Here is a 21,254-nt window from a genome sequence, read left to right on the forward strand (position 1 = left end):
CCAAAAATTCTGTATGATCTTATTAACATATGCTGAAAATCTATTGATAAAATTCAACAGTGCTTTTTTTAAAGCACAAGTAAATTAAGAGAAGAAAAAGCCTAAGCTTCATAAACATCATGTTAAATTGTGAAATACTAAAAGGCATGCACATTATAATCAAATCTAATCCAGAAATGTTCACTGTTTTCACCATTTTTAACAGTCTTTAGAAGATAACACAATAAGATTTAAAAATAAATAATTGAAGTATTAGAAAATAAGAGTCAAAAAGTCATTATATACAGACAATATGATTTCTATACACAGACAACCCAAAATATGACTTGAAAAGTGACAGAATATAAAGTCAGTATACAAAATAATATTTGTCCATTATACTAGAAGTAACCTTATCAGAATGGAAATGGAAAAGAATTATTCCTTTTACAATAGAAACAAAACCCATAAAATACCCAAGAATAAATTAAGCTAGATAGAGACGAAAGAAGAAAAATAAGATTGTATTGAAGGGCATACAACAGAACCTGAAATGATGGAAAGTTCTATTTTCCTTAAAGGAAAATACTTAATATCATGAAATTATAAATTCTTCCTGTTAATCTAGAAACTCAATGCAGTTCAAATCGAAATTCTGTACTTTTTGTTTCATTTTTGGAAACTGACAATAGCTAACATTTATTGAGTGCTTACTATGTGCCAAGCACTATTTGTTTTTATTTTTTATTTTTTCACCCAGTAGTAAATAACAAACCAGCCAGGCAATATTTTAACATCTTATATGCGTTAATGCTCACAACCTGACAAGGAGGTAGTAGTATTAGTTTAGTCCCACTTTACAGGTAAGAAAATGGAAGCAAAAATCAGTTATGTAATTTCTCAAGCTCACACAATTAGTAAGTGGCAGGATTCAAACCTAGATGGTCTGGCTCAGCTAAACCAGCAAGCTATTTCGGCTTCATCAGGAAGAATACAAATGCGATAATAATCAAGAAGCTTTTGAAAGACAAGAAAGAAGGGAGCTACATATTCTAACAAATATTAGAATTTAAAGTCATTGTAATCACATGGTATAGTATTGACACAGAAGTAAGCAGATCATGGGGACTTCAGAAACAGATCCAACTGTATATGGGAACTTAATGTATTATAAAGGGAAAAAGGGCTTATTTAATGGGCAGTGTTACAATTCCAGGTGAGAACTAAGAAAACACATAGGTTCCTATTTCACGCAGTACATTTAAAATATATTTCACATGATTAGAAGATACATAAAACTTAAAATTATAAAAGGAATTAAAAAATATATGAGAATCAATACGTATTGCCATGATATGGAAAACATTATTAGGCAAGATAAGAAATACAGAAGTCATTAGAGGGGAAAAAAGGACGGCTTTAACTGCTTAATAGTTTCTATATGACCACATATACCATCTACAAAGATCAAAGAAACAAGATGACACTGGGAGGAAATATTTGCAATAGATTTGGTAGAGAAACTGTTCTATATGCCATTTTAAAAAAGACTAACAACACAGCAGAAAAGAGAACAAAGGATATAAATTAGAAGTTTGTAGAAGAGGAAATGACTACAGCAAATAAATATAAGTCCGGAGAAGTTATGTCTTAACTAAATGTTAAATTCTAAAACTGCAGAAGTGAAAAATCTAGTGTAGTTAAAATTATCTTTGGAAATTCCTTAACCTGCACATAAACTATAATACATATTTGAAAATATAAAACCTGATACTCTACAAATTCTATGCATGCTAAACTTCAAGAAGCACTGAACATAGCAATGAAGACTACAAAATGTACAGCTGTCTGAGCCTTCAAATTTTTCTGGCTTTAGAATACCTGTCAAAACAGTAGAGGAAGATGCAGGGCATGTAGAAAATTCTCCTTCTCCTGCAGATTTTATTCCATTTTTTACGAAGTAGAAAACCTATATAAGCTTAATATTTATGAATAGATTTGTTTATTTGGAAACAATGTATATAAAAGAACCTAATGAAAAGCTCGAAACACAATTGGACCTCAACAAAGTTTGCTGGGTCCGAATTTAAATCTTGCTTATTAATTAGACCCACGTATACGCTGTTCTTTGAAAAGTTGTTTAGAAAATCTTGATTGGCTTCCTTTCTTTCCAAGTTGGAATCTTCTGTATGGCTTAGTGAACAGCTGTCACGCTCTTGTCCTTTACACTGGTTTCAAGACTCCTCACCCATAGTTCTGGAAATATGTGCTGAAGGAAGATAACGTGTTTTGTGCCCTAAACTTGAAAAAAATTAGAACAATTAGTAACATCCTAGACTGACTACGGTGTGGAAAATAGGCACTCTTGTACACTTTTGATAGAAGCGTGAATTATTTAAACCTTTTGGAAAACCTTTTGGAAAAATTCATTCTGTAAACTTTTTCAAGAGAAATGAAAGCACCAGTCCTCCGTGGCAAACAAAGAAACTAACACAAATGTCCATCAATAGGAAAATAATGGAAGAAATTATGCTATTCCTACACTGGGGAAAAATATTGTGTCTCAAAAAACAAAGTGGTTACTAGGGGTGGGGATGTGGAAGGAAAAGAGGAGATGTTGGCCAGAGTACAGACTTTCAGCTGTAAGATGATTAAGTTCAGGAATCCAATACACAGCGTGGTGACTATGGTTAACAGTACTGAATTGTATACTTGAAATTCGCTTCAATGTCCTCACCACAAAACAAAACAAAAGGGTAAACAAGTGAGGTGAAAAATGTGTTAACTAACTTGATTGTGGTAATCAATGTCCAAAACGTACGTATATTGAATCATCATGTTGTATATTATAAAATCATACAATGTTGTCAATTATGGCTCAATAAAGTTAGAACATTTGAAAGAGAAAGATCTGTATGTATTGACTAGAAAAGTGCCCATGATGTTTTTCTAGAAATTGTTGATAATAGACAAAATATAATACTATCTTTGTTTAAAACTAGTGAAAACTGAAAGCCCAACCACAAAAAACCAAACCTATATGTATGTGGTTATGTTTGCATAAGACTTTTAAAAGTGTGAAAAATATTTCCCAAATTGTTGTCATTGGTGGCCACAATCAGATGGGTAAGGGAAGAGCAAGACAATCACTTTATTTTTACTCCTTTGTTGTTTGAAGGCCTGATCCAAATGAGTGGTAATAGGAATTGAAAGAAAAAGACAATTGGGAGATGTCATACAGAAATGGAGTGGGGGGATTTGACAACTATTTGGATGTGGGTGGGAATCAAATGAAGAAGTCAAAGATGGCTCAGCGATTTCTAGGCTGAGTGACTGAGGAGTCATTTATAGAAACAAGGATATCATGAGAAGTTGGAGTGAATTATTTTTTATTGTTACCAGAGGAGAGACAGTGAGTTCAGGTTGTCAATCAAAGCTGTGCTGCCTCTTGTTTTAACTAATAATTGCTCCAACAGCAAAGCTATTTGCCTTGGTCTTAAAACCTCAAAAACAAAAAAATGCTGCTTTAACGAACAAATGTAGGGTATGTGAATTATATACCGTAAAGATTGTTTAAATGCTGCTTTATTGTTTCATTTTATGTGAATTATGGAATTAAAAGACTGTTATCTGTTATTTTACCTCATCCATGCATATTCTGAGACAAAAGGACATTTCCTTTTGAATCAGAAAAAAAAATTATAAGAATTTAAATTAATCCCAAACACACAAAGAAAAGCTTTCCTATTGTATAGAGTGGCAGAGACTACAAAATATGACCTCAAGAATTTTTACTACATGTTTCATTTGTGTTGTTTTAATATCATTATTCCTCTTGTAATTCGATGCCTAGTAAATTATTAAGAGTATATTGTTGCTAAAAATAAATTCTGTAGAGGCAGCCTCACAAACATTTTTAGATCTAGGAATAGCTGATGTACTTTTATTCCATAGAAAACAGCACTAGAAATTTAGCCCCATCGAGAATATATTTCTTGCAAATATTGCCAAAATGCTAGGTGAATTTATTTCTATATAATTAAATTTTATGTTGGGGCTGAAGCAGAAGTGCTTAATTCATAGGTATGAGCTGTTCTGCACAGATAAATGAGTCAGCACTCACCTGAATCAATCATTTTAATTTTAATTTCCAGTTAGGTAGAAGTCAACTGCTCTTGCACTCTTATTCTCCACTCATCATTGATTATGTTTTCACTTCAGACAGTATTTCTATGTTCATATTTCTTAGTTGAATTGTGTGGAGACTTCCATGGGAAATGTTTTTATATTCCATTTGTTATCCATAATCTGAATTAAAACAGGACATTTCTGTAACTGCCATGTTTTTGAGTCTAAAGAATTTCATAAATTTCAAAACCTTCAGAGAACTGAGTGATTATGAGACTGTATGAAATCAGAAGATTATTTATTTTATTGACTAATTCTTATAATTTGGGTTAAGCTATATATGGTCCCCCTTTAGAGAAAATAGAACAGAGATAATAAATTTAATATTTTTTATATTTCGTGTTTTCCAGAAAATAATAAACACTGCTGGAACCAGTAATGCAGAAGTCCCCTTGGCTGGTCCCGGAATGTACCAGCTGGACATTACATTAAGAAGGGGTCAAAGTTTAGCTGCTCGAGATCGAGGAGGTAAGAGCATAAGAGCAATATCACCTAGAAGCTTTTTTATGTGTTTATGACAAACTTTGTTTTCCACGTGATTGCCTGAGTTATAAAAAATTAACTAGAATATAATTTTTAGAAGCTTGAATTCAAAGACACAGTTTGACACATTGCTGGACTCCTGTGACCATGGTGGAAGACGTTTTGATGCAAGTTCCAAAACTCTGACTTATTCTCAACCCAGACAGCAAAGTCCCTATCAAACTGCTGACAAATTAGACTCTATATCATATGTAATTACTGACATAATTGGTTACATAAGTGAGGCATATATTTGAAGCCATGTCAGAACTTACCTTTTGGTAGACCTGAAATTCTTTTTGCTACATACATTTGCTCAGTTGAATCTGCTCACATTGCAGGACCCAGGATTAATATCTCTCCAAAACTTCAGAGATTCCTAAGAAGTGATCTTTTGAGGCCTGGTCAGATCTGGCAGTAGTCTCATGGTGGATTAAACACATTTTGTAGGGCATGACGAAGGATAAGATAAGGCAAATACTCTTAAGTTTCCGGATTCCAAATCCCAACGCAATCTCTTGATGAACTAGGATAGGCCACATGAGGGATTTCTTGAACCCAGGGTAGAGGCAGGACCAAGAATAGACCCCAGATAGGCTGTATAGCATCCTTTGCACATTTTGAATATGAGCGCTGCAGGAGGTGGATACGTTGAGGGCCCTGAGAGCCCCCAATTCCAAAGGAGGCTGAATTTGGGTGTAACTCCTCCTGCCAGGAGGAAGGAGAGTCCCCAAGCCTTGCTAACTCATTGTCAGACAACCCTGAGAGTGCTCCTGGCACCATAGGATCCTGTTTTGTTCCTCCTACCCTATTTGACATCATATTTAGGGAATAGAAGGAACCAGATTAGGGCTGCAATTTTAATTTGTCTCCTATATCTAAAGGAATAAAATAGAGAAAAATAATTTGATATAATACTAGCTTATTGTTTGACTAGGAACTGTACAAATATTAGATTCAATTGTTAAGTAAAAACTAGTAAATATCAAACATTCTTGGCTGGGTGTGGTGGCTCATACCTGTAATCCCAGCATTTTGGGAGGCCGACATGGGAGGATTACTTGAGGCCAGGAGCTTGAGACCAGCCTGGGCAACACAGTGAGAGCTTGTCTCTACAGAACATTAAAAAAAGTTTAAAAAGACATTCTTAGTGAGGAAATATGTGATTGATAATATTAGAATTTAAAAAGATAGGAGAAGTTTTCAAAATAACTGTCTGGTTTAGTAGCTAAGGACACATGTTTATTGAATTGAACTGCCTGTTTCCAAAGAAGACACAAATTAGATAAAGAAAATAATGCAAATAACAAAGTATTATTTTGCTATATTTACAGTGTACAACTTTTTTTAGTTTTCAAAGTACTCTCAGTTATATCATTCGATCTAAAACAGAATTGGACTTGGCAACAGAAAATCAAAATTTTAGTCCTACATATGCCCCCAAGAATTTGAAATGCATATATATACAATAATTTATTGTAGCATTATTTATAATTATAAAATATAGGCAATAATCTAAATACCCATAAATAGGGGAGTGGCTGAATAAACTATGGCATATCTACATGGCAGAATACTATGGAGCTGTAAAAATAAATAATGAAAATCTCTAGAAATTGATATGGAAAAATGTATAGGATGTACTGTGAAGTTCACATAAGCGAAGTACAAAAGAGTATCAACAATATGCAACATTCTATGTAAGAAAGAAATACATAAGAATTTGTGTGTTGTCTTCTCATTTCTACCAAAAGAAATACAGAAATCAAACGCTAGAAACTAATGAAATTGGTAACATACAGAATGTAGGTAAATAACAGATGGCAAGAATGGGAGATGGGAATGGGGTAAAAGGGATGAAGAGGAAATGACATTTATCTGAGTCAATTTTCTTAATTAATTTAAAGTCTTTAACTATGACAATATTTTAGCACCCCAAAATAGATAAATAATTAAAATCAACCAGGATGTGGGAGGAACCCATAACAATAATCTCATCTAAGGAGATAAGAAATAAAACCACTAACCGAAGTAGCTATGAAAAAGAGTATTTGAATTATACATACAGGCCTATTTTGGAGCTATTGCAGGTTCGGTTCCAGACCACCACAATAAAGAAAATATCACAATAAAGCAAGTCACACAAATTTTTGTATTTCCCAGTGCATATAAAAGTTATATATATACCATACTGTAGTCTATTAAGTGTGAATAGCATTATTTACAAAAAAGCATGTCTAAAAATGTATGTACCTTAATTTTAAAAATACTTTATTGCTAAAAAAAAATGCTAACAATCATCTGAGCCTTCTGTGAATGATAATCTTTTTGCTGTTGGAGGGTCCTGCCTCGATGTTGATGGGTGCTGACTGATTAGGGTGGTGGTTGTTGAAGGTTGGAGTGGCTGTGGCAATTTCATAAAATTACACAACAATGAAGTTTGCCACATTGATTTACTCTTCCTTTCACAAGATTTATCTGTAGCATGAGATGCTGTTTGATAGTACTTTACCCACAGTAGAGCATCTTTCAAAATTGGAGTCAGTCATCTCAGACCTTGCTGTTGCTTTATCAGCTAAGTCAATGAACTATTGTAAATCTTTTGTCTAAAGGAACAAAATATAGAAAAATAATTTAATATAATACTAGAGTATTTTATGACTAGGAACTATACAAATAATAGATTCAATTGTTAAGTAAAAACTGGTAAATATCAAACATTTCAACAGTGTTCACAGCATCTTCACCATGAGAAGATTCCTTCTCAAGAAACCACTTTCTCTGCTCATTCATAAGAAACAGCTCTTCATTTGTTCACATTTTATCATGAGATTGCAGCAATTCAGTCATTATCATCAGGCTCCACTTCTAATTGTAGTTCTCTTGGTATTTTCACCACATCTACAGTTACTTCCTCCACTGAAGTCTGGAACCCCTCAAACCCTCAAGTCATCCGTAAGGGTTAAAATCAACTTCTTCCAAACCCGTGTTAATGTCGAAATTTAGACCTCCTCTCATAAATCATGGATTTTTTTGTTGTTGTTGTTGTTGTTTTAGAGACATGGTATTACTCTGTTGCCTAGGCTGGAGTGCAGTAGCACAAACATACCGTAACCTCCAACTCCTGAACTCATGCACCCTCTCACCTCAGCCTAATGAGTAGCTAGGACTACAAGTTTGTGTCGCCATGCCCGGCTATTTTTTTTCTTTTTTTTTGGTAGAGATGTGGTCTCACTATGTTGCCCAGGCTGGTCTTGAACTCCTGGTTTCAAGTGATCTTCCCCCTTTGGACTCCCAAGTTGCTGAGGATACAAGCATGAGACACTGCACCCAGCCAAGAAATGTTCTTTATGGCATCTAGAATGATGACTCCTTTCCAGAAGGTTTGCAATTTGCTTTGTCCAGATCTATCAGAGGAACTATATATAGCAGCTATAGCCTTACAGAATGTATTCTTAAATTATAAGCCTTGAAAGTAGAAATTACTCCTTGATCGATGGGCTGCAGAATGGATGTTGTGTTAACAGGACTGAAAACAATACTTATCTCCTTGTACATCTTCATCAGAACTCTCCAGTGACTAGATGCATTGCCAATAAGCAGTAATATTTTAAAAGGATTATTTTTCTTCTGAGCCATAAGTCACAACATTGGGCCTACTAAATATTTAGTAAACCAGGCTATAAATAGATATGCTGTCATCCAGGCTTTTTGGCTTCATTTATAGGGCACAGGCAGAGTAGATTTAGCATAGTTCTTAAGGGCCCTAGGATTTTCAAAATGGTAAATGAGCATTGGCATCAACTTAAAGTCACCAGCTGCATTAGCCCCTAACATGAGAGTCAGCTTGTTCTTTGAAGCTTTGAAGCCACTCATTGACTTCTCCTCTTTAGCTATGAAAGTTCTCGATGGCATCTTCTTCCAATAGAAGGCTGTTTCATCTACACTGAAAATCTGTTGTTTAGTGTAGCAACCTTCATCAATTATCTTGCTGGGTTTTCTGAATAACTTGTGGCAGCTCCTTGCTCTTTCATGTCATAGAGATGGCTTCTTTCCTTAAACCTCAGGAACCAATCTCTGCTAGCTTCCAACTTTTCTTCTGCAGCTCCCTCATCTCTGTTCATAGAATTGAAGAGAGTTAGGGACTTCGTTCTGGATTAGGCTTTGGTTTAAGGGAACGTTGTGGCTAGTTTGATCTTCTATCCAGACCACTCACTTTCTCTATATCAGCAATGAGGCTGGGTGGCTTTCTTATTCATGTGTTCACTGCAGTAGTGTTTTAAATGCCCTTCTAGATCTTTTCCTTTGCATTCATAACTTGGCTACCTGTTTGGAGCAAGAGGCCTAGCTTTCAGCCTGTCTCTCCTTTTGACATGCCATTGTCACTAAGTTTAATCATTTCTAGCTTTTGATTTAAAGTGAAAGACATGTGACTCTTCCTTTCACTTGAATACTTAGAGTCCATTGTAGGGTTATTGATGGGCCTAATTTTGGTAATGTTGTGTCTCAGGTAATAGGGAGGCCTGAGGAGAAGGAGAGAGATGGATAACAGCTGGTCGGTGGAGCAGTCAGAACACACACAACATTCACTGATTAATTTCTCAGTCTCCTGTGAGCACAGATCATGGGGCCTCCCTCAAAACAATTACAATAGTAATGTCAAAGATCACTAATCACAGATCATCACACAGGTATAATAATAATGAAAAAGCTTGAAATGTTGCAGAAATTACCAAAAGGTGACAGAGACATGAAGTGAGCGTATGCTGTTTGAAAAATGGTGCTGATAGACTTGATCAAGGTAGTGTTGCCATAAACCTTCGATTTGAAAACAAAAACAGAAAACAAAAACCCTTGGAAGTGCAATCAAACAAAGTGCAATGAAATGAGGTATGCCTATACTATAAAACTCCAGATAAAAAGAACTATACATAAATGTATGTACTCCAGGCCATGATTATTGATTCTGAAACTACTTAATGATATACCAGGAACAAGCAAATTAGTAAATATATTATAGACAATGACAGTCATGATTCTCATTGTTGGAGATAGTTACAAATATAGAAAGTAGGCAGTCTAGAATGAACCCTGTGGTGCTAAACAGGTGTCAGTATGATCTAATGATTTTTATTAATATATATACAGATATCTAGAAATAAAAATGTATGGAGATAGGTGTGTGTGTATATTTTCTAATCTGTCTGCTGAGAGAGCCTGGAAGCAGTGACAAAGGTATAATGACAAAGTAGCAATGAATACATTTGGCCACTGGGGTAAACTTCTAAAACCTTTCCCATTCCCCAGGCTTTTACATTCTTATTCCACCTTGAAAATATTGTTCTCACAACACTTGCAAACTTTTCTTTAGCAATAACACATCAGACTCACAGAGTAGACTTGAAGAGTTTCAGAGTGGAGTGAATGAGATTCTCTAAATCTACTCAACACAGGATTTTTTTTAACGCTATTATAAATAGAATCACAATAAACAGGTTCATTTTGTTACCCAGTGTAATGCCTACATGACATAGCCTGAATTTCTACCCTGCCTAAACTTTGCTTATCTTTAAGAAACAGAACACCTGTGATAAAAAGTTTCCTTTGTAACTAGGCAAGCTGAGACTAGTTAGAACCAAGCTAGCCATTGAACAACTTCAAAAAGACCTCAAGCTTCATTATAACCTCATTTCCATGCTAAATAATGCTCCCATCAGCACAATGACAATTACCATGACAATGACCAGAAGAAGCCATAAAATGACAAAAAAAGAAGGCCGCCCATTTCTGGAAGACATGACTATTCTTCCCCTTGCTTTTAATGTCCAACCCCTTCATTGGAGAAACCCTATATTTTAACCCCCTCACCCCTTACCAATTGAGAAACCAATTTGTGGGCTATGCTCTCACTTCTCAATTTCATGGTCATTGAATAAAGAATGCACTGCTTGACACTCACTTCCAGTTTCATGTATTGATTTCATCACAGGGGGCAGGGAAATACCCCATCTTTTGGGAGACTGGCTTTGTCAGTCATTTTGTTGATCATTTAAAGTAGTTCCTAGTACATGAAGAAAAGGAATTGTTTCCTGTAGTGTGTTAACTTGGGTCCTCCCAAAAGATAATGTCCAAATCCTAACCCCTAGTCACTGTGAACATAACCTTATTTGGAAATGGGGTCTTTGAAGATGTAATTAAGTTAAAGATCTTGATGAGATCATCCTGGATTTAGAGTGGGGCCTAAATCTAATGACTGGTGTCCTTAAAAGAGAAAGGAAAGGGCGATATAAGGCACAGAGACACACAGGGTAAGGCCATACAAAGATGGAGTCAGAGATTACAGTGATGCATCTAAAAGCCAAGAAATGCTTGCAGCCACCAGAAGCTGAAAGTGTCAAGAATTCTCCCAGATGGGCACAGTGGCTCACACTTGTAGTCTTAGATACTGGGAAGGCTTGGTGGGAGGATTCCATGAACCCAGGAGTCTGAGGCTGCAATGAGCTATGATCATATCACTGCACTCCAGCCTGGGTGACCCTGTCTCTGAGAGTGAGGGTGAGAGTGAGAGTGAGAGAGGGAGAAAGAGAGAGAGAGAGAGAGAAGCACTGGGAGGGAATGCTGCCTTACCACATCTTGATTTTTGGAGTCCTGGTTTGAGATAATAACTTTTTTGTTGTTTTAAGCCTCCAAGTTTGGAATAATTTGCTAAGGCAGCTCAAGGAAACTACTATATCCGCCATGACCCAAATTTCAAGAAATCAAATGATAGAAAATGGCTATTACCAGATATATTTACACAGATTGCTCTTAAATTTTTTTAACAATACAGATAGCCATGTCAAAACATTATATTCAAAATCCGATAGATTATAATATAGATGTCTCTGCCAAAAGGTATAGTTCCTAAGAACCCAACCTAATGAAAATATAAATGATTTTAAAAATAGTAACTGTACATCACAATTTCATAGGGCTGCCAGATAAAGTGACACTAAATTAAATTTCAAATAAATGATAAAAAATTTACTATATGTATGCCCCAGATATATGATACATATTCATATATATGGATATATATAAAAGATATATATAAAAGATAATACATTATTTATCTGAAATTTAAATTTAACTAGGCATCATGTATTTTTATTTGCTAAATCTGGAACTTTCCAATTGCAGCAGGGAAATTGTGTATCTCACTCAAAGTCACATAGCTAACAAAATGTGAAAGCTGACTTTGAACTTATGTGTGTCAGACTACCAAAGATCACGTACTTTCTAATTCATTATGCTGCTTAAAGCAAAGACAATAAAACTCAGGAAAAGGCAGTAGCACTTCAAGAAGCCATCTGGTTGTTGTTTCTGGAAAATAGGTGTAGAAATGGAAGAATGATGGGCAGCTCTGGTTGCTGAGCCACTTCAGTGCCTGTTACGTAGAAATGAGATTCTGGAGAAGTCCAAACCACATTCTAGTGAATGTGGCTGTGGTGGAAATTAGTTTTTCCCTTCCACTGTTCTGTGCAAGGGTGATATGAGACATAGGGGGCATAACCATTTTGATTTTGCTGGGTAGTAGGTGAGGGCATCCTTGTCACACATTGATGAGTTCAATTTTCATTAATTCTAATAGTTATACAAGTATTTTCTCTACATTCATCTTTTTCCAACCACCACATGGTTTCCAGGCATCATCAGGCTTAAAACCTTAATAGTTATTTTTTTTTGAGTCCCTTCATCCAATTGATCTCGAGTCCTATCAGACACTCCTCTGAACCATCTACTATATATTACTTTCCTTCTCTATTTCCACACCCATAATTCTGGTTCAAGCTCTCAACATTATATTCTACATGACTGCAGTGCTTCCTAGCTTTTCTTCTCATTTCAAGCTATCCATCTCCATCTAATTATCCTACCAATTATATGTATATAAATTCGCAAATCTCAAGTGACATAATACTATCTATCTAATAATCGAATGTTTAACATATCTGTTATTCATAGATGGGTCAAAGATTAATATTTAATCAATCCTTAACTCAGGTTGTTTTATCTATTTAAATATCTCTTCTTATTTTTATCTTTACCCAATAAAAATTTCACTAATGCCAGGCAAGTAAGTACACTAGTGAAGCTGGATTGGAGTTGGCATTTTAAACACTTCTGGATGTTCTTCATTCCCACAAAGTAATATTTTCTGTCCCTTTTTTTAAGTACATGGCTCTCTCATTCCACTGAAAGTTGTTTTTGTATTTTTTGGCAGAGAAGTCTGCAGTGAATAATTTGATACTATAAGAAAATCAATGGCACACACACAGTGAGACCCAGACTCAAAATTGTGGAGGCACAGGGAATGGTGAAACAAGATTAAACACACACTGTCCAAAAGGTAGGGGCTACTTAGCTAGGATAACTGATGTCATATGTTGCCAGAGTTTGCCTGATGTTTTCTCATGATTACATTGAGGCTTTGCACTTTGACAAGAATGCCACAGAAATGACGTGCTGTTTTCAGTGCATCCTGTCAGGGAGTTCGTGATGTCTGCATGTCTTCTCAGTTCTGACTTTGACCACCTGGTTAAGGTGGTGTTCTCCATGTTTCCCCATTGTGAAGTTTCTATTTTTCTCTTTGTAATTCTTACACAGCTCATGGAGAAATACTTCGAAATGCTGCAAAATTCTATTTCACATCATAACTGTACACATATAATTTTAGCATCTATTGATGATATTTTGCCTACTATTGTTACTGGGGTGTTTGTTAAAAGGTGACTTTCTATTTCAATTCTCCCTTCCACGTTTTTTTATTGGAATTCTACCACAAGAAATGCTTATACCTTCTCCTCCACTTATTTCTTCAATTATTTATCAGCTCAAAGATATTTATCTTATTCTATGGGTTTTACTCCATCATTACCATTGATATGGTTTGGTTCTGTGTCCCCATCCAAATCTCATGTTGAATTGTAATCCCTAATGTTGGGGGGAGGGACCTGGTGGGAGGTGACTCGATCACGGGGGCAGTTTCCTCCATGCTGTTCTCATGATAGCGAGTGAATTCTCACCAGATCTGATGGTTTAAAAGTGTGTGGCACTTCCTCCCTCACTCTCTCTCTCTCCAGCCAGGACATGAAGAAGATGCTTGATTCCCCTTCTGCCATGGTTGTAAGTTTCCTGAGGCCTTCTAGTCATGCTTCCTGTTAAGCCTGTGGAACTGTAAGTTAATTAAAGCTCTTTTCTTCCTAAGTTACCCAGTCTCAGGTAATTGTTTATAACAGTGTGAGAATGGACTAATACAACCATTATTTATTTTTTGCTGAAATTGTCCCAGCTTTGGTCATTAAATGTTCCTTTAAGTTGGCTCCTATGTGATTTTGACATTTTGCCATCAATGTTTGAGCACTCCCTTACTTTCTGGCACTGCAAAAATGATCCAGGCTCATATTATACTTTCCCTGTCCCAGACCTGAAATAAACCATTTCTCCAGGAGCCTTGATTACTTTTATTGGGGAAACTTGAATTGTAGTTCCCATAATCCTGTGTTGTGGGAGGGACCCAGTGGGAGGTAATTGAATTGTGGGGGTGGTTACCCTCATGCTGTTCTCATGATAGTGAGTGCTCATAAGATCTGATGGTTATATAAGGGGCTATTCCCCCCTTTTTCTCATTCTTCTCTTCCTGCCACCATGTGAAGAAGGAGGTGTTTGCTTCCCCTTCCACCATGATTGTAAGTTTCCAGCCATGCGGAACTATGAGTCAATTACACGTCTTTCCTTTATAAATTACCTAGTCTTGGGTGTGTCTTTATTAGCAGCATGAGAACAGACTAATACAGCCATATATCCCAGTTTTTCTGGAAGCAGTTGTGTTTTTTTACCTGTTGACTGACATAATTGTTAATAGTACCCCATTTTACTCTCAAAAGGGCTCCAGTTTCAGAGACGTGGAATATACTGATGCTTCCTAGAATAAATTTCATTAAAGTTCATCAGAAGATTAAGCATTATGGTTGATCCTTTTTTCCCAGGAGGAAAATGCAACTTGTATCATCAGAGAAAGTTTTGTCTCTGAGCAGGTTTCAGAAAGTTTTGTTGGCAGTCCCTTCCTTTGATTTATGCAGCCTTTAATGAGCTATCTTGATCAAGAAAAGGCCTGTCATGTTGTGTTTTTGTGCTAAAATCATGAATTGAACATGTTGCTGGTCAATCACTTTTTGCATTTCCTACAGTTGGTGGGAATCAGGTATAGCCTTGTTTTACCCAGTACAGACACAATTATTTCCATGCATTCTAATGTTATTTCTTTAACCAGTGTTTTGCCATTGGGAAATTTTTTTTTAATTAATTCACAGTAACTTAGTTTTAATGATAGTTATTTCATATAGTCTATGATCTTAAGCTTCTAATATACATATATATATACAAATACACCCATACACACACACACACATATATACATATACATACATATATATATACATATATATACACATATATATATGTATATGTGTTTATGTGTATGTGTGTATGTGTGTGTATATACGTACATAAAAGCTTCTGAATAATACATATATAGCGGGTCCTCAAATAACATCATTTTGTTCAAATTTGTTTTGTTACTACATTGATGAGAAAAAGAATAATCTATTCCCAGCCAGGCCACTGTCTGTGTGGAGTTTGCACATTCTCCCCATGTCTCCCTAGGTTTTCTCTCTGGGTGCTATGGTTTCCTCCCACATCCCAAAGATGTGCATGTTAAATGAAACTTGTCTCAGTCTTTGTGAGAGTGGGGGTGTGTGAGCACACCCTGCAATGAGATGGTGTCTTGCCCAGGGCTGGTTCCTGCCTTGTGCCCTGAGCTGCAGGGATGGGCTCCAGCCTCTTGAACTGGAATAATTGGGCAAATAATTATCTTACTTGTTTTATTAATCTTCCTTAAATGTATGTTATATTAATATGTTCCCACACTGCTATAAAGAACTACCTGAGACTTGGTAAAAAAAAAAAAAAAAAAGAAAGAAAGAAAGAAAAGAGGTTTCATTGGCTCATGGTTCTGCAGGCTATACAGGGTTCTCTTTCTGGGGAGGCCTCAGGAAATTTACAGTCATGGTAGAAGGTGAAGGGGAAGCAGGCACATATTCACCTGTCCAGCAAGAGAGCAAGAGAAGTGGGGAAAGTGCCACACCCTTTCAAACAACTAGATCTCTTGAGAACTCTATCATGAGAACAGCAAAGGGAAAGTCTGCTCCCATGATTCAGTCACCACCCACCAGCTCCCTCCTTCAACACTGGGAATTACAATTTGACATGAGATTGGGGTGGGGACACAGAGCCAAACCATAATATTCCACCCCCTGGCCCCTCCCAAATCTCATGTCCTTCTCACATTTTAAAACACAATCATGCCTTCCCAACAGTACCCCAAAGTCTTAACTCATTACAGCATTAACTCAAAAGTCCAAGTCCAAAATCTCATCTGAAACAAGGCAAGTCCCTTCTGCCTATGAGCCTGTAAAATAAAAAACAAGTTAGTTACTTCCAAGATACAATGAGTTTACAGACATTGGGTAAGTGCTCCTATTAAAAAAAGGGAGAAATTGGCCAAATAAAAGAGCTACAGGCCCCAAGAAATTCTGAAACCCAGCAGGGCAGTCATTAAATCTTAAAGCTCCAAAATGATCTCCTTTGACACCATGTCTCACATCCAGGGAAGACTGATGCAAGGGATGGGCTCCCAAGACCTTGGGCAGCTCTGCCCCCATGGCTCTTCAGGGTACAGACCCCGCAGTGGTTTTCACCAGTTGGTGTTGAGTGCCTGCGGCTTTTCCAGGAACATGTTGCAAGCTGTTGATAGGTCTATCTTTCTGGAGTCTGGTTGCCCTCTCCTCACAGCTCCATTAGGCAGTGCCCCAATGGGGACTCTGTGTGGGGGCTCCAACCTCATATTTTCTCTCTGCCCTGCCCTAGTAGAGGTTCTCCATGGGGACTCTGCTTTTGCAGTGGACTTCTGCCTGGATATCCAGGTGTTTCTGTACATTCTCTGAAATCTAGGCAGAGGCTCCCAAGCCTCAACTGTTGCCCTCTGTGCACCTGGAGGTTTAACATCACATGAAAGCTGCCAAGGTTTTTGGCTTGAACTCTCTGTAGCAGCAGCCTGAGACATATCTGGGGCCTTTTAGCATAGCTGGAGCTGGAGCAGCTAGGACGCAGGGTGCCATGTCCTGAGGTGGCACAGAGAAGCAGGGCCCTGGGTCTGGCCCCCTAAACCATTTTTCTCTCCTAGGCCTCCTGGCCTGTGATGGGAGGGGCTGCCACAAAGACGTCTGAAATGCCTTGGAGGTATTTTCTTCCATTGTCAGCAATTAACATTCAGCTCCTCTTATGCAAATTTCTGCAGTGGGCTTGAATTCTTCCCCAGAAAATGGATTTTTCTTTCCTACCACATGGCTAGGCTGCAAATTTTCCAAACTTGTATGCCCTGCTTCCCTTTTAAATATAAGTTTCAGTTTCAGATAATCTCTTTGCACATGCATATGAGTGTACACTCTTAGAAGCAGCCAGGCCACATCTTGAATGCTTGCTACTTAAAAATTTCTTCAGCCAGATACCCTAAATTATCTCTCTCAAGTTCAGAATTCCACAGATATATAGAGCAGAAACGCAATGCCACCAGTCTCTTTGGTAAAGCACAGCAAGAGTGACCTTTACTCTAGTTCCAAATAAGTTTCTCACCTTCATCTGAGACCTCCTCAGCCTAGACTTCACTGTTCTTGTCACTATCAGCATTTGGTCACAATTTTACATGTCTCTAGGAGGTTCCAAACTTTTCCTCATGTTCCTGTCTTCTTCTGAGCCCTCAAAACTGTTCCAACCTGTGCCCATTGCCCAGTTCCATAGCTGCTGCCACATTTTCAGGTATTGTTATAGCAATGCACCACTTCTCTGGTACCAATTTTCTGGATTAGTCCACTGTCACACTGCTATAAAGACATACCTGAGACTGGGTAATTTATAAATAAAAGAGGTTTAATCAGCTCATGGTCTGCAGCCTATACATGCTTCTGCTTCTGGGGAAGCTTCAGGAAACTCACAGTCATGGCAGAAGGTAAAGGGGAAGCAAGCATGTCTTCACATGATGTTGAGTGAGGACCTACTGTATTATCTTCTTCTTTTACTGTTTTATTTACATAGATGCAAAACAATATCACTCATTGACACCCAAAGACTTCCTTGTTGCATGTTCATAAAACTAGAGACATAAGTTTTGGTCATGCATTGCTTAATGACAGGGATACATTATGAGAAATATGTTAATAGGTGATTTTATTGTTGCGTGAACATCACAGGGTGTACTTACACAAACTGAAATGATATAGCCTACCACCAAAGCTATATGCTATAGCCCATTGCTCTTAGGCTACTATCCTGTACAGCATGTGACTGCAGTTAATACTGTAGGCAATTGTAACACAATTGCAAGTATTTGTATATCTAAACCTATTACAACATAGAAAAGGTACAGTAGAAATATGATATAAAAGATAAAAAATGGTACATCTGTGTATAGTCCATTCTCATGTTGCTATAAGAAATACCCAAGACTGGGTAATTTATAAAGAAAAGAGGTTTAATTAACTCACAGTTCTGCATGGCTGGGGAGGCCTCAGGAAACTTACAATTATGGCAGAAGTTACCTCTTCACAGGATGGCAGGCGAGAAAATGAATGCCAGCAGGGGAAATGTCAGATGCTTATAAAACCATCAGATGTCATAAGAACTCACTATCACAAGAACAGCATGGGGGAAACTGCCCCCATGATTCAATTAACTTCCACCAGTTCCCTCCCATGACATGTGGGGATTATGGGATTACATTTCAAGATGAGATTTGGGTGGGGACACAAAGCCAAACCATATTATTCCACCTTTGGTCCCTCCCAAATCTCATGTCCTCACATTTCAAAATATAATCATTCCCTTCCAACAGTCTCCCAAAGTCTTAACTCATTCCATCATTAACCCAAAAGTCCAAGTCCAAAGTCTCATCTGAGACAAGGCAAGTCCCTTCTGCCTATGAGCCTGTAAAATCAAAAGCAAGTTAGTTAATTCTTAGATACAATGGGGTTACAGGCATTGGGTAAAATACTCCCACTCCAAATGGGAGAAATTGGCCAAAACGAATGGGCTACAGACCCCATACAAGTCCAAAATCCAATAGGGCAGTCGTTAAATCTTAATGTTCCCAAATGATCTCCTTTGACTCCATGTCTCACATCTGAGTCACGCTGATGCAAGAGGTGGGCTCCCACAGCCTTGGGCAGCTCTGGCCCTGTGGCTTTTCAGGATACTAGCCCCATCCTGGTTGCTTTCACAGGCTGGCATTGAGTGTCTGTGGCTTTTCCAGGCATACAGTGCAAGCAGTGGGTGGATCTACCATTCTGGGATCTGGAGGACGGTGACCATCTTCTCATAGCTCCACTAGGCAGTGCCCCAGTGAGGACTCTGTGTCGAGGCTCCAACCCCGCATTTCCCTTCCACACTGCCCTAGCAGAGGTTCTCCAGGAAGACTCTACCCCTGCAGCAAACTTCTGCCTGGACATTCAGGTATTTCCATACATCCTCTGAAATCTAGGTGGAGGTTCTCAAACGTCAATTCTTGACTTCTGTGCATCCACGGGCTCAACACCATAAATGGAAGCTTGGGACTTGCACCTTCTGAAGCAATGGCCCAAGCTGTACCTTGGCCCCTTGTAGCCACAGCTGGTACTGAAGCAGCTGGGACACAGGGTACCATGTCCCAAGGCTGCATAGAGCAGGGGAGCCCTGGGTCCAGCCCATGAAATAATTTTTGCCTCCTAGGCCTCTGAGCCTGTGGTGGGAGGGGCTGTCATGAAGGTTTTTGACATGCCCTGTCGACATTTCCCCATTGTCTTCGTGATTAACATTTGGCTCCTCGTTACTTCTGCAGATTTCTGCAGGAGGCTTGAATTTCTCCCCCCAAAAATGATTTTTTCTTTTCTATGGCATCATCAGGCTGCAAATTTTCCAAACTTTTATGCTCTTCTTTCTCTTGAACAGTTTGCCGCTTAGAAATTTCTTCTGCCAGATACCCTAAATCATCTCTCTCAAGTTCAAAATTCCACAGATGTCTAGGGCAGGGGCAAAATGCTACCAGTCTCTTTGCTAAAGCATAGCAAGAGTCACCTTTATGCTGATTCCCAGAAAGCTCCTCATCTCCGTCTGAGACCACCTCAGCCTCGACATCATTGTCCATATTACTATCAGCATTTTGGTCAAAGCCATTCAGCAAGTCTCTAGGAAGTTCCAAACGTTTCCTCATCTTCCTGTCTTCTGAGCCCTCCAAGTCTTCAGGCAGTTCTAAACTTTCCCACATTTTCCTGTCTTCTTCTGAGCCCTCCAAACTGTTCCAGCCTCTGCTGATTACCGAGTTCCAAAGTCACTTCCACATTTTTTGATATCTTCACAGCAGCGCCCCACTCCTCCTGGTACCAATTTACTGTATTAGTCTGTTTTCATGCTGCTATGAAGAAATACCCGACACTGGGTAATTTATAAAGAAAAGAGGTTTAATTGACTCACAGTTCCACATGGCTGGGGAGGCCTCAGGAAACTTACAATCATGGCACAAGGTGCCTCTTTGCAGGGTGGCAGGAGAGAAAAAGAGTGCCAGCAGGAGAAATGCCAGATGCGTATAAAACCATCAGATGTGGTGAGAACTCACTCACTACCGTGAGAACAGCATGGAGGAAACTGCCGACATGATTCAGTTATCTCCCACCCTTCCATGATTTGTGGGGATTATGGGATTACAGTTGAAAGTGAGATTTCAGTGGACACAAAAAGCCAAACAATATCAACCTGTATAGGGCATTTACCATGAATGGTGCTTGCAGGTTTGCAAGTCGCTCTGGGTGAGTCAGTGAGTAGATGTGGAGACCTAGGACTTTACTGTAGGTGTTACACACTGTACACTTAGGCTACACTAAATTTATTTTAAACCTTTTTTTCTGTCTTTAATAATAAACCTTTGCTCATTGTAATCTTTTTTAACTTATAAAATATTTAATTTTTAGAATTTTTTGACTCTTAACAGCTGAAAACACAATTATACAGCTATAGGAAAATATTTTATCTTTATATCCTTATTCCATCAACTTTTTTCTTTTTTAAATATTTTTAACATTTTAGACTTTTTTGTTAAAAGCAAAGACACAAACACACACATTAGCCAAGGCCTACAGGATCAGAATCATCAATAGCAGTGTCTTTGACCTCCACATCTTGTCCCATTGGAAAGTTTTCAGAAGCAGTAACATGGATGGAGCTGTCATCTCCTATGATAATAATGCCTTCTTCTGGAATACCTCCTGAAGGACCTGCCTGAGACTGTTTTGCAGTTAACTTTTTTTTTTAATAAATAGAAGGAATACACTCTAAAATAACAATAAATAGTATAATATCATAAATACAAAAACCAGTAACCTAGTTGTTATCATTTTCAAGTATTATGTTTTGTACATAACTGTATGTGCTAGTCTTTTATG

General features: G+C 37.8%; 1 protein-coding gene across 11 annotated transcripts in view; it reads left to right on the plus strand.

Annotated features, from left to right (window-relative positions):
* The window catches only part of MCTP1 (multiple C2 and transmembrane domain containing 1), a 596,961-nt gene that overhangs the window by 277,147 nt on the left and 298,560 nt on the right, over positions 1–21,254 (plus strand). For all 11 annotated transcript variants that reach the window (XM_014344845.4, XM_034959770.3, XM_034959771.3 and 8 more), the window contains exon 2: positions 4,518–4,635. In XM_014344845.4, the coding sequence (XP_014200331.2) occupies positions 4,518–4,635 (118 nt within the window). The remainder of the gene's footprint in view (positions 1–4,517; positions 4,636–21,254) is intronic.

Source organism: Pan paniscus, chromosome 4 (assembly GCF_029289425.2).
Source record: "Pan paniscus chromosome 4, NHGRI_mPanPan1-v2.0_pri, whole genome shotgun sequence".
NCBI lineage: Eukaryota > Metazoa > Chordata > Mammalia > Primates > Hominidae > Pan > Pan paniscus.